We start from the raw sequence: 14121 nt of genomic DNA, 5'->3' as shown, positions 1-14121 counted from the left end.
AAAGGAGGAGAAGGCCTCAACGGCGGTGCTGAAACGCTCACGGCGTCAGGACGGAGCTTCCACGGCGCTTCACCTCGTCAGAGGTGTCCGGCGGGCCCCCTGCCCCGGCGCGGGGGCCACAGGTGCTGCCAGGGAGGAGGCGGGCGCTGAGGGGGCCGAGGAGCGGGGCGGCTGCTCCCGCCGAGCAGGTCCTGCGGTCGTGTTCCGTCAGCGGGCAGCCCTTGCCGCCGGGATGCTTTCGCTCTCTGAAGTCGGAAGAGAGACGGGCTGGAACACAAGGACAGCGAGGGGGTTCGCGGTGCCCGTGCTGCCTGTGGAAGTGGCACCCGTGGAAAAGGGACGTTTTGCTACTCCCCGTTGTTTTACAGCATTGCTGCCAGCAGGCTGGGGGGCTGCAGGCCGCCGTCTCACGAACGAGGGTCACAAAGTGAGTACCTACCACAGGAAGCCCAGCTTTCTTCCTAAGAGCGTTTTAAAACACGATGTCATCAAAACAGGTCGTTCTGTTCCCTCTCTCACCCCTCTCCCAACCCCCCCACACCAGCCCTGCCTCTCAGGGAAGTGACCAAGCCTGTCAAACTCCGGGTTTTTTGGCACTTGCTTTTTTTTTTGCTGTCAGTTGGATGAGCTGAACTTGTTCTCAAAGGGGACGAATAAACGGCTAGAGCTAAGTGAAGGCAGGAGGTGATCTCACCCTTTCGAGCAGCAGAGAACCATTACACCAGCTCAGATGACCAGAGTACAGACTCTTGCTTCACCAACATCGTTACATCAGTCAAAGCTGACTTCACCTGCTTCAAAGCAAAGGCAAGAGGGTGCTGCTGCAACAACAATGCACTCAGCAGTGCCCAGATTTCACCCTCAAACCTGAAAATTCTGAAAGGGCAGGGCAAAGTGGCAACAGATCAGAGGAGCAGGTGGTGCCTCTGCTCAGACACACCTGAGAACAGGCAGCAGTGGCTGGGAGATGTGATCTGGGAAGGAGAAGAGGTCCATGGCACAGCAGGGATCAGCTTCTCAGCAAGTTTAAAAACAGACACCAGGCTTCAGAAACTGCTGGTAAAACCAGGCTGAATGGACTTAAAAAATAAACTCTTTCTCCTCATCTGTTGTGAAAAATAGGAGTTTACTTCTTATGTGCTTATCATGACTGGAAAGGCCAAGTGTCACCAGTATGAAAACACCAGTAAGACAGAAAACAACATGAACAAAGGTAAGGATTAAACAGAAAACAGCTTGAACAAAGGTGAGGATTAAACAGAAACAGCTCTATATTGAAGGAAGGCTGCTGGGACAATGGTTGAGGCAGCAAGAGGAAAAAGGAATGATTTGCAGCTGGGCACTTGTAACTTTCTCAAAAAGCATCTTAGAATAGATCATTTATTTATGAGAAACCCACCATTAACAGAGACATGCAGGCAAAGGAAAAAAACAGTTCCAGTTTGGGCTCAGTGTGCTGTTCATGCTTGCAATACAATTTCAGGTTGTTGTTTCTTTGTTTTAAATCCTTTCAGTATTAGAAGATACTGCTTTGAAGTATTTTGTTCCAAATTTCCCAGAACCAAGTGAAACTCTATAGCTCATCAACATCAATGATGTTTAAAAAAAACCCAAAAGGACACTTTTCAAACATTTGCAAACTTTGGTGGATGGTTGCTTTGCTCTCTTTCAAAAACCTACAATGGAAAAGTATCTCATAACGAAAAAAAGGCCAAAAAGTGGGTTTCGAATTGTTAACAGATGAACCATCTAGCATGAATACTTCCTCTGCTGGGGAGCAGCTGGTCAGCTCTTCAGCCTCAGCTTCCTCCAGGCCTCAGCTTCCTTTCATCTAAATTGTAATATTTTGAACTATGTCAGTTTTAAACTCAACTGGAAGACAGTATCTGGTAGTCCCTCTAAAAAATGGAGGGGAGGGGGCACAGTTACAGCCAGAGATGGTAGCTACATGAATCTTTAATTATAGTTATTACTGAAAAATCCAGTTTTCAGCTGCTTTCCCCCCCTTCTGGTTTAACTTTACCATAACTGTCTTCTGGACTAGCCTTTTTTTTTTTTTTCATATTATTGTTTTTAAACAGACTCAAACAGATTTATACTTTTTGAGTATAAAAATTAAACAGCCCTAAATATAAGAGGTATTACCATACAAGAATAAAGTTGCAGAACACCAGCAAGAGGAAAACAAAAGTATCTTTTTCTTAAGGACAGGGAGTCTCAGATCTGCAGAGTGACCTCAGTGAACACAAACCCACAACCACTGACACTCCTGGCAAAAGATCCTTGGCTTTGGCAGTGGGACAACCTGGTTTTTCCCCTCTTGTCTGTCTAAGAAAGGGCTTAGTATCTGAGAGAGGGAGGGAGAGAGTGAATCTGCAAGACTCCTGTCCAGTTATACTGGTTAACTGTGATGCCAGTCAACAAACAGCTGACATCCCAGTAACATCTTTCAGTGTAACAGAGTTGTGCCAAGTGAAGCCTCAGCCTTACAGTTGGCAGACAACTGGAAATACAGACCTTCCTTAAATTTTTTGGGCTTATTTCCTCCCCCCATGCAATGTGCATCCTTTCCATAAAAGGCTCTAAATTCTCATTCCAAGCTAAAACCATCAGTTATTTTGTTTTTAAACACTGACGGTATTCACGTCCAAACTGCTGTAAATGCAGGTGCTGGAAAATAAGCTGTACTGAAGAAAATGTTTTAGTCTGGGGACATATATTATTAAAACTCCTCAGAATACACAACACTTTGGGACCCAAAGCAACCCCCCTCAAAACCAACAACTTGAAAAGAGTTGACAGGAAGCTTTGCCAAACACAGGAGCAAGCATCACCATGGTTTTAATTCTCCTTCCAACACGTGCCTGTTGATCTACTCTGCAACAGAGCTTTTAAACATTTGAAGGATTGTCTTTTGCTTGTTCTTAGGTAATGAGCAAAGGTCATTTGAGTCACTGGTATTAACCACACAATTCAAAACTTTTCCTCCTTTGATGCTGGGGGATTTCATCCTGACCCTGGTAGGGGACTGCCAGTTTTCATTGCAAGAGCCTCTCCGAGTCTTGCGGTGATTTGTTTCAGCCTGGTTTTTTGGTGCTTTGGATTCTTTTGCCATCTTAGAGTTTCCCTTCCTAGCAGGAGAGTCTTTCCCAAACTGGGGTGGCTTGGTGCGCAGAAGGTACTCGTCTGGGGAGCCCTTCTGTCGATTCAGTGTCCTCTCCTCCTTGTTGATCTGTTTTTGCAGCTGCAGAGCCAGAAGCCTGTCCTGCTCCTCTTGCATACGCCTTTTGTAGAACTCCTGCTCAAGGGCTTTGTGCATTTGCAAGTCAAAATCATTTAGCTGCTCCCCTTGGTCCTCTACACTTTCTGGAAAAGTTCTTCTCCTCTTATCAAGCACGCACAAGTCAACCACTGCTTCAGCTGGTGGCTCCAGCAACTTTCTTTTTGGAGTCTCCTTAGAGTTCTGGGGTTCCTCTGGTGCCTGTCCATCCGAATGCCCTGCCACCCTCCTGAGATCACACACCACACTTGCCCTGTCAGGCACCACAGCATTTGTTGCTGACTGAACATGGGTACAGGTTTCAGCAGAGTTTTCAAGCTTTATGCTTTCTACGTGTGTTGAATTGGCACTGTCTGTCTCAGTTCCATCATCTTCTCCTTTGGACCTAAGAAGAACTGTTCTAGACCCTTTTGCAATTCCATGAAGTGCATCTGGAACTTCATCATCTCCTAGACCATCTGGTCCTGGTGTGTTTTCCTGCATGACAGCAACAGTTTCCCCTGAAGCTGAAGCACTTAAATAGTTCATGCATGATTCCAAAAATGAATCCTTAGCACTGGAATCTTTAATCACACCAGTCTGCTGTGGAGACAGTGTTGGCATCTCCTCTTGCTCATCTTGCCATGCAGAACTGTTGCCTTCTTTGCTACTGGTCTCCTGCAGAAAAGGGAGAGACCACAAATAAAGTCAATTTATCAAAGCCAAAGGGTATGAATAAAATGCAAATCTCACCTCTCATAGCTGCACTGCACGTAACTACTCTGAGACATTAACTAGGATTCTTCTCTTTTAAAAAAATACAGCATGACAATGAAAATATTTAAAACAACCTGAAAAAGCCTAGTTAAAGGACTGAAAGCACAACTGCAATTCTCTTGCAAGGACTCAAACCAAGTGTCCAAGGTATTATCCCGCTCATCTTCTTCAGGAGCCTAACAGGAAAGATCAGGCAGGCAGACAAACATAGGGAATGATGAAAATCCGAGGGCAATCTCCTCCACTGAGCTCCAGAACCATAATTTCAGTTCTATAGAGCATGGGGTGCAACCCAAAGCTCACTGAAGATGTTCACATAAGGTCCCAGAAGGTAACTAATGAAGTAAGGCGCAGATGTACAGACTGTCCAGCACAGTCTTTCCATTTTGGAGAATTAGGAATACTGAAGGGATTTCAAAAAGGGGAAGATAAACTGCCCGGTGCTGATGTGCAAGAGGAAGATGGGATTGGCAATCTGTCCTGGTTTCAGCTGGGATAGAGAAGCCAGAATAGCACTGGTTTTTGCATTTTCTATGGGATCTGGTGTAGGAAGAATGTTGGTAATACACAGATGGTTTTAATTGTTGCTAAGAAGTCAAGGACTCTTCACCATTCCATGCTTTGCAAGGCAAGAGAAAAATAACTCATTATTACTGACACTGAGATTTAAAACAAAATGATTCTAGTTACCACAGAGCCAGAGTCCCTCCTGCCTCTTTCTGTTGTTCTAGAAAATGATGCTGATCCCAATGTATGATGAAGCTTTGGAGACAGATACCTTAAAGGGGGAAGAAATAAATAAATAAATGTCCATTTTAAAACCTTTTTTTCCTTGAATTGTCAGTCAATTGCATTCATCAAGATCTTCAAGTTTATTCTGACAACCAAAAACAAAAAGAAAAGGGTTTTTCCCTTCTCCATACTATCCTATGAGATGTTTAGCAGTTTACATTTCCATGGAAGGCAGACTACAAGATTCCAAGAAAGCAAATGGAGCAGAGGGGACACTATACCAAGGAACAGACCAATAATTAAGGAGAAACATGACTTCCTTACTTCTGAATGTCTCCTGGGTTGTTTGGTTTGTTCTTCATCTTGCATGAATTAGCTGGGGATGTTTCAGATGAGAGCCTGCCTGCTGGGGATGGACTCCTGAGCACGTGTCCTTGGGAACTCTCATTCTTCAATATCAAGGAAAAATGGCATTAGAGCAAACAAAACACCACACAAACTGGGTAAAACCCAGAGAACTACTTTGTTTCTGCTGCAGAATAGGTTGGTTTTGCCCAAAGCATTCCAGAACTGCAAGTAATGGTTAGTTATGGAATAAGAAATATGTTACATGTTCTGTCCACTTTCCTGTAACTTGTCATTAAGGGACAAGAGGTTTTGTTCAAATAACTACACAGGTCTCATCATCAGAACTATTACCAAAAAACAACCAACCAAAACCCCAAAACAAATTAAAAAAACAAACCACCCAAACGAACCCCAAAATATAAGGTAAACTTTCACTGGGTGTTTTTCATGACAGGCTCCAGATACCAATTTCTTCCCAAGTATTTTTTTAAATCACAGCAAAAAGGAAATGTGCAGAAGAAAACCAGTGTTTTAACAGGTTGCACCACAAAAACATCCAGCACACATTTCAAGAGCATATGACACAGCTAAAAATATTTGGGGTGTTTCACCCTCCCTGCTGGTTCTTCAAAAACCAATCAAGGATCTGACAACAGGGGCTGACAACAGCTTTCAACTACAACTAAAATACATTGAAGTTGCTCAGAATCCTAACTTTTGCTCTGAAAAGTCTCAGTTACTTGCAGTAGGTCAACGTTTTCTCCTGTCCCCTTGGATCCTAACTCACCAGGCTGTTACTCAGCTGCCAGGCCAGCTCTTCATCCTGCTTCAGCTGTTCCTCCATCTCCCGCCGTCTCTCCTCTGCCAGCCTGTGTTGTTCCTCCTCCTCCTCTGCTAGGAGCCTCTGGATGTATTCCTCACTGGCCTTGTTCTCCTCTTGTTCATGTGCTCGTCTTTCTGCTTCCACCTAAGAAAGTGTTTTTTTAAAAGGTTACAGGTGTAGGACCACACTTTACACTAGAACCTCTCAGCTGACACACACCTTCAGTGTGAACAATCCACCCTTCACAAGGATGCTCCGCACACTTCACAGCCAGAACTGAGCTGCACAGCTCCCCAGAGATGTGTGCAGCCCCCACTTTGCTACCAGTGACCTACCTTTGGGTTTCTGTCAGACTACACCATCAACTCTGCCAGCAGGCAAGGTTAAAATCCATTTACTCACCTTTGAAAACGTTAGGAGCAAAACCTAAGATCTCCAAATATGTGGATCACAGAGAAACAAGATTCTTTCCAAGGCTGGATGCCAGCTAGGCCACACTGTTTGCTTAACCTGCTTACGTAATTAGCACGAGGTACCTAAAAGATGGGAAATCTCTCTTCTAGAAGAGTCCTTCTCCTCCCTTGAAACATGCAAAACCCAAAGCAGCAGACCAAGAGTTTTAAATCTGTCTCCTCTAGAGCAGACATCCACTCTCAGTCATTACCAACAGCTCCACAAGGACAGCAAAGTACTTCAAGAGCCACGTGGTCCTGTTTCACATCATGTATTGATGTCTTTCCACTGGCACCAGACACCATTATTTATTTCACTGCTTCTGAGCACCACCTCCATTAACCATCAATCTTCTGCCAACCAATCTTACTCCCTAACTGCCATAAAGGAGAATCCCAAAGTCCTCTGCTTCACGTATTCCCCCAACAGCAACAGAGCTGTGGGGGAAAGGAGCATTCCAGTACTACTTCCAAATATAATTCTTATTACTGCTATGTCTGATTTGGAGGAAGCAGGATCCTTTAGATCCTTAGGCAAGAATTAAGATTTCTTAAAAGCATTTTTCTGATTTTCAAATGAACACAGGGAGTGAGCAAGCAGGAAAGAAAATGCTCTGTGTTCATTACTGAAGCTCATCTAACTGTGGTCTGCTACTTAGGGAGGATGAAGACAAGTATGAGACCAAATCCAAAACAGTTTGAAATTTTTGCTGGTCTCAAATACTTGATGTCCACCCGAGGACCTGTAAAAGGTGTTTCAGTCAATGTGGGCAGGGAAAGATGACACCCAAGCCCTACAATAACTCTCTTCTGCAGACTTTTGGGAAATAAAAGGTAAGCACTTGACAAATGTCACACTGTGTCCAACACCAGAAGGTGTCTCCTCTTCCAGAAAGGATCAAAATTTAACTCACGCTTTGGGAATGGCCAGTGTGTTCCTGCAGCAGCAATATCTTTCTTCTGCATTCAGTAAAATAACACCTGTTTCTGGGAATAAGTAACATAACTAGACAAAGAATTTAAACTTTTTACTAAGTTTTTAGACTTACCTTGCTAATCTCTGCTTCATACTCCTGCCTCAGTTCCCCAGGCTTGCTCAGCTGGTGTTGAGGATGGGGGACACAGACTGAACAAGAAGAAGGTAAAAAAGAGACATGAGCAACAAAGCAAGATCATGACAGTCACCCATGAAAGGTTCTAAGAAATGATCACTTCTGTGCTCTGTCCCAGCAATGGTTTCACTTAAGAGCTGTGGAAAAATCAAATCAATGCAACTTTTGCCTTCTGTGATCAAAAAGACTTGATAATACTGCAAGTGGAAGAAGGTGTCATGGAGCCAGCCCACCAAGTAACCTCCCCCAACAGAGCTCGCAGTGTAATAAGCCCCAAAATCCTTTTCCAAAGAATGAATCAGATCTCACTTCCTCTTCTCTGACACCACAATTTTTGGCTTGCTCAGAGACTCCTGAATAGCCAGAAGCCCTGGAACTTTGAACCAAACTCTACGAGTTGAAAAAACTTTAACCGCTTTACTTACTTGACAGTGATAAACACACAGACACAGAACACACACACTTCCCAGATTTTACAAAAAAATATCCACTTAATGATGAGATGATCAGAGAGTACCCTCTGTACTACAAATAAAAAAGGCAAAGACCCTTTCTCTGCCTTGCAAGCCTCTCACAGCTGAGCTCTGACACTGCATTTCCTAGCCTGGCCATGCGCACAGCTTCTTATTTCACAACACCTAAAGTCCACCAACAGTCATTACTTTGGTCAAGCAAAGACACCCCAGGATGAGTGACATTTCACTTACTTTCCTCTTCCAGATCCTGCCCGTTAATCCGACGTTCACACTCCTCTGGGTAACTCTTCTGAATCTTTTCCCAGAGCTCCCAGTTGATGAGAGTATTTCTGCGGGCGTTGTAGCGTGCCCAAGAAGAGACCCGGCGGCGACAAAAAGGGCAGCAAAGACTGGCCTTTTCAACAGTCAGCTGGAAACAGGAATTGCAGAGGGTATGGTTGCATGGCAGGGTCACAGGCTCCACAAAGATCTCCATGCAAATCTGGCACAGGCAGTCAGACAGGGAAAGAGGAGCCTCCGATCTCTTCGACATGCTGACTCGAGGTCGAGGAGCAAGGCTAGTGCAACATCAGTACCTGAGAGCAGAAAGGAGCAGGTATTTCCCACCATTAATACATATAAACAGAAGAAATAAACAGGGAACTCTTCAGTTTTAGAGCTACTTTTATGAGAACGCTCGTGGATTTAAGAAGCCTGGTCACTTTTGCTCACAAAGCAAGATTCTGGGCATTCAGAGGAAGACACAAAGTCTTTCCAGAACCCTTGGAGAAAGCGTAGCAGGTTTTCCTACCATGATTTCCTCCAAGTTGTAGCAGTTGCTTTGGGGACAGAAAGAAGGTGGTAAAGACCGAGGGGGAAAGAAATGAGAGCTCTTCCAGCCTTTACTCTCTTAGAAGTTTTAAGCTCTCCTCACATTTGGTGGATTTGTTATCACAGTTACTTTACAACTTTCCTTTCAGTCAATTTTCCAGCCTATGTGTATGCTCCAAAAGCTGCTTCTGCTGCAGATTTGGTTCCAGCATGTTCTGAAGGTGAAATACCTCATTTGTCCTTTTGCTTCAGCTGGGATTAAAAATAAAAAAACACTTTACATTAGGAAGAGCAAAGAACTAACCAAGGAGTTCAAACACTTCAGCACCTTCTTGCACAGCTGAAAATGGTCAGGATCATCCACCCCTTCTATCACCAGGGCTCCTCACAGAGCTTTTCCACGTAGCCCAGAAATACTGTGGGACAGAGAATAAAAAAAGAGACACATACAGCAAAAAAAAAAAGGATAAAAAATACTGACTTTTAAGTCACAGGAACTTCTAAAAAGTTCTGACCAGCTTCCCGACAGGCAGGCCCTTGCAGCTTCAGTCACAACATGGAGACAAGTCAGCGTTTCAGACGGGTTTTATTGTTCCTGCTCTCCCTCCGTTGACAAAAACAAGTCGATTTTTTTTGGTTTGTTTTGTTTTGAAGTCGGAAAACACGCGGGTTTGCCGGCGGGCGGGCACCCAACCAGCAAGGCCTCATCTCCCCGCGTCGGACCGACTCCCAGCGACGGTTACCGCGGGCCTCCCCCCACACAAACAAACACCCGGGCACACGCAGCAGGATTCTCCCCCCTCTCCCCCCGGCCCAGCCCCGCTTCCCCCCGCCTCAGCACCCACCGAGCTGCGGCTCCGCGGGCCGGGGCCCGGCGCTGCGCAAGGCCGCGGCCTCCCGCCATGGCCGCCCCGCCGCGCCTGCCCGCCCGCCGCTCGCTCCGCCCCGGCCCGCGCTGACCGGCTGCTCCTCCCGCCGCTCGGCTGCTCGCTCCTCCTCCCGGCCCAGCCTGCCGGGACACGGAGAGCGGGCCCTCAGGAGCCGGCGGGGAAAAGCCCCGGGCCTGCTCCTTCCTCGCCTCGGGCCTCCTCCTCCTCAGGCCTCCTCCTCCTCCTCAGGCCTGCTCCTCCCTCTCCTCAGCCCGACCTGTTAGGTAAATGACTCGTTCCCAGCCGGGATCTTGTTAGAAATGAAATGTCGTATTAATTTTGCATCCTAGTGTTAAAAACGTAGTGTCGCGTTTGGTTCATGTATATATATTTACACACCCTAGTGTTAGGAATATATAGTTGGAGAGGGAAGGGAGATCTCTGCACGTTCCTATGGCTCCAGGAGTGGTTTAAGGTCCAGGAAACTGAGGGAGTGAATTGGGCTCCCTCTGGGGGATCCCAGCACGGAGCAGGATTGATGGCCAAGATCAGACCCAACGAAGCCACTTCCAGCTTGCTCCTCAGGGCAGGATGGCACCAGGAGGTACAGGTCATTGTGGTGATTGGGAAGGCAGCCAAGGAAAGGTCAGAATTAAACCTTCAGAGGTGAAAAGTGACCTGCTAGAATGGGACGTGTCAACAGGGGCGGGAAACTTCTGGGATCATTAGAAGTGTGGGATGGGCTGTAAAACCCTGGAGTGCCCAGCCAGGGGGGGAACAGGGGAAGGAACTTTGGGAGGGAACTTTGTGAGGGAATAGGGAACATAAACCGCTCTTCACCTTCCTATGGGTGTGCCTGCTTGTTTAGGTCACCCGTTCTTATTTATGTCAGTAACCTGTGCTTGGCTGCAGGATCCGTGTGGGCCTGTTCGTTGACGTTTCTCACAGACCCGGGCCCTAAACCACTCGCCCCTCACCCCTTCTCCCTGGGGCGGCGGGTTCCTTGCCCCAACAACTGCAGTCGCCCCAGCTGCCCCGGTTCTTGCTGCGGGGAGCCCGGGCTGGAGCCCGTTTCCTCACAGGAAAAGGGGGAGCTGCTCCAGAAACTCTCGGCTGGAAGGTGGAAAGGCCATAAAAGTGTGTGTGAAGGAAGCTTAGCCCGAGTGCTACAAGTGCGAATCTTCTGGCGTGATGTGATCAGAGGAGGTTGTCATAGTCTTAATGAGGTGCTGGGGTTATTTTTTCCCTTCGTTTACCGTGAGGTGGAGTTAATGCAGATGGACTTGATGTCCCTGCTGCCTTAGAAGGGGCAAGGCTGTTTTAAATCCACATAAAAATTTCACAGAATGGTTTGGGTTGGAAGGGACCTTCAAGATGATCCAGATCCAACCCCCTGCATGGGCAGGGACACCTCCCACCAGCCCAGGCTGCTCCAAGCCCCATCCAACCTGCCCTTCAACACTGCCAGGGATGGGGCAGCCACAGCTTCCCTGGGCAACCTGGGCCAGGCTCTCACCACCCTCACACTCCAGAATTCCCTCCTCATGTCTCACCTCAATCTCCCCTCTGCCAGTTTTCATCCATCCCCCCTTGTCCTCTCCCTCCCTGCCCTTGTCCCAAGCCCCTCCCCAGCTTTCCTGGAGCCCCTTCAGGCACTGGAAGGTGCTCTAAGGTCTCCCTGGAGCCTTCTCTTCTCCAGGCTGAACACCCCAACTCTCCCAGCCTGTCTCCAGAGCAGAGCTGCCCCAGCCCTCTGAGCACCTCCATGGCCTCCTCTGGACTCCCTCCAACAGCTCCATGTCTCTCCTGTGCTGAGGGCTCCAGAGCTGGACATGGGCAGTCTGACCAGAGCAGAGGGGCAGAATCCCCTCCCTGGCCCTGCTGGCCACACTTCTGTTGATGCAGCCCAAGACACAACTGTCTCTCTGGGCTCCAGCACACACTGGTGGCTCATGTCCAGCTTCTCATCTGCTACCACCCCCGAGTCCTTCTCTTCAGGACTGCTCTCCAGCCATTCTCCCCACAGCCTGTATTTGTGCTTGGGATTGCAGGACCTTGCATTTGGCCTTGTTGAACTTCATGAGGTTGGGATGGGGCCACCTCTCCAGCCTGTCAAGGTCCCTCTGGATGGCATCCCTTCCCTCTTAGGGTGTCAGCTGCTCCACACACCTTGGTATCATCAGCAGACATGCTGAGGAGACACTCAATCCCACTGTCCATGTCTCCAGCAAATATGTTGAACAGCAGTGGTCCCAATACTGACCCCCAAGGGACACCACTTGGCACTTGCTTCCACTTGGACACTGAACCATTAACCTCAACTCCCTGGGTGGGGCCATCCAGCCAATTACTGATCCACCGAGGGGTCCATCTGTCAGTTTGGAGACCAGGATGTCATGTGGGACAGTATCAAATGCTTTGCACCAAGCCAGGTAGATTATTTCAAGAGTGTGGTTTTGTTTCTTGAAGAACCAGCTAGCAGAGGAACTGGGCTTTTTTCCTGATGGCCCATTTCTGCAGTAAATGGAAATCCCAACTGGGATGCAGGTGCAGCCTGGTGTTGGAGTGCACCCACAGCCACACCAGTGCCACCTGTGCATGCAGGACAGCTGACCCATCCCTCCCTGTGCTCACCTCTCCCCGGGCACCCACGTCCACACGGTGTCCTGGCTCATCTTCTCCAGTGTCTCAGCCTGCAGCTCAAACTTCTGGGCTAGATTCTGCAAACTTGAGTCCAGCTCTGTGAACCGAGCCTCCACGGTTTGCAGCCTGGTTTCTACTCTGAGGGGTGGGAAACAAGAGCATTTCATAAAGACCTGGGCACCAAGCTGCCTGGGCACCAAGACCTGGGGCAGTGGGTGACAGGTTGCACTGGGAACCGCTCCAGAGCCCATTCCAAGGCTCCTCCCAGGCTGTGTCAGAACACACACCACTAGAAATGAAGGGTTGGGTTTTTTTATGAGGCCCACATATTTTTGGTGCAGAGGTCTTACAGCTTATACAGATGCAAGATTTGTATTTAGATACAAAGCTGGGGAAAGCTGGGGAGGGACTTTTGACAAGGGCAGGGAGGGAGAGGACAAGGCTGAGCAAATTAAAACTGGAAGAGGGAGATTGAGGTGAGACATGAGGAGGGAATTCTGGAGTGTGAGGATGGTGAGAGCCTGGCCCAGGTTGCCCAGGGAAGCTGTGGCTGCCCCATCCCTGGCAGTGTTGAAGGGCAGGTTGGATGGGGCTTGGAGCAGCCTGGGCTGGTGGGAGGTGTCCCTGCCCATGCAGGGGGTTGGATCTGGATGATCTTGAAGGTCCCTTCCAACCCAAACCAGTCTGGGATTCTGTGATACTCTCAATGGACAGTGATCATTTTTCCTACAGGTAAACTGAAGTACCACGTATGATACCTCAGTTGGCTTAAAAATTTCTGCCTTGTTACCATTTGCACAGCACCTCTAAGGTAGTATATGAAAATCCTTCTGCCAATATTCACTGAGAAGGAACACTGTCCCACCTTTCTCTAGCTGTGGACAATTTCAGCCCCTTTTCCAGCTCTTTTTCCTGAAGAGCCATGCTTCTGGCTCACATTTGATGGCACGACTTCTTAAGAGACCATATCCAGCAGCCCCTGTGCTGTCCCAGTGCAGCTGAACACAGGGACTGGTGCCAGCAGGGGCAGCTCAGCCCGGATTGTTTTACACAAAGCCAGGGGACCTGTCAGTCAAGCCTTCCTCTTCCCAATTCAGGCTTGAAAAATGGAAGGTGGGTCAGTGTCACTTATGTCCCAGTTCCTCAGCGACTGACTTTCTTTCCCTAAAGGAAAGGTCCCTTCTCAGGGGGTTCTTTTTGTTAATGATAACCACTTCCTTCCTATCTTTGACCCCACCAGGCTCTGAGGCGTTTTCCCAAATTTAGTTCATTCCAAATCTCCCACTTACAGCAGAGTGTGAACCCTAATCTCCTGTTACCCATGATCTCTGGGCAACACTTCAACACTTGATGGGGCAATTGCTCAGATCCTGCATCCAGGAGGAGCAGGCTGGCCAAAACAACCTCACCAAACAGTGCAGCTTCTGCCTCTGGGCCCCTTCCCTCCCCAGGGAGTGAAGAAGGAACAGAAGGTTGCTCAGCAACCACCCCCTTCCCACACAATGTGGGTTTACATCCTGTTACCTGTGAATATTTCCAAGGAAGCACAGGTTCCTGGTGCTGACAGTCTTGTTTCCCCTCCCCTGCCCCAGCCCCTATGTCCCTTGTCCCTCCCTGCCAGCACAACCCTTCAGTGACCTGTTCAGTGCCTTGTCCAGGGAGCGCAGGGAGATGCCGCCCTTGGCCATCTTCTTGGAGAACAGAGATCAACACCAGAGTGGGCCTGATCCTCCCTCCTGAAGCAGGCAGCAACACCAGAGACAGGGGATCCCACCCCTGCTGGAGGCTGTTTGTGCTGAGGCTTTTTATAGACTGTGTGT

The 14121-nt window shown here is 48.1% G+C and overlaps 2 protein-coding genes across 6 annotated transcripts in view; one reads left to right on the top strand and one right to left on the bottom strand.

The window, feature by feature from the left end:
- Positions 1-1107: 1107 nt before the first annotated feature.
- On the bottom strand, positions 1108-14071 carry RNF168 (ring finger protein 168). 5 transcript variants are annotated; one of them, XM_051625951.1, is made up of 10 exons: positions 13940-14071; positions 12293-12439; positions 9635-9798; positions 9094-9205; positions 8211-8554; positions 7441-7517; positions 5904-6083; positions 5093-5217; positions 4727-4814; positions 1108-3937 (listed from the first exon to the last, which is right to left on the bottom strand). In XM_051625951.1, exons 5-10 carry the CDS (start codon positions 8509-8511, stop codon positions 2873-2875), a joined length of 1836 nt encoding a protein of 611 aa, XP_051481911.1. In that variant the 5' UTR covers positions 8512-8554; positions 9094-9205; positions 9635-9798; positions 12293-12439; positions 13940-14071; the 3' UTR covers positions 1108-2872. The 5 variants fall into 5 exon arrangements, with proteins under 5 accessions (XP_051481911.1, XP_051481913.1, XP_051481915.1 ...); XM_051625953.1 differs by lacking the exon at positions 9635-9798; XM_051625955.1 differs by lacking the exons at positions 9635-9798; positions 12293-12439.
- PIGX (phosphatidylinositol glycan anchor biosynthesis class X) overlaps positions 12843-14121 on the top strand; it is a 39034-nt gene continuing 37755 nt past the window's right edge. Inside the window, exon 1 of the mRNA XM_051626013.1 lies at positions 12843-12963. The gene's annotated coding sequence lies outside the window, so the exon portion shown is untranslated. The remainder of the gene's footprint in view (positions 12964-14121) is intronic.

This window comes from Apus apus, chromosome 8, assembly GCF_020740795.1.
Source record: "Apus apus isolate bApuApu2 chromosome 8, bApuApu2.pri.cur, whole genome shotgun sequence".
NCBI classification, from domain to species: Eukaryota; Metazoa; Chordata; class Aves; order Apodiformes; family Apodidae; genus Apus; species Apus apus.
This window is presented reverse-complemented; position numbering and strand designations above follow the sequence as displayed.

Coding starts and splice junctions, on each gene's coding strand:
- RNF168 (XM_051625951.1), bottom strand. CDS start 8,511: ATGTCGAAGAGATCGGAGGCTCCTCTTTCCCTGTCTGACTGCCTGTGC. Junction 5,218..5,903: donor GGCAGCTGAGTAACAGCCTG/GTGAGTTAGGAT, acceptor TTGATATTGAAG/AATGAGAGTTCCCAAGGACA. Junction 3,938..4,726: donor GGAGGGACTCTGGCTCTGTG/GTAACTAGAATC, acceptor CCTTTTCTGCAG/GAGACCAGTAGCAAAGAAGG.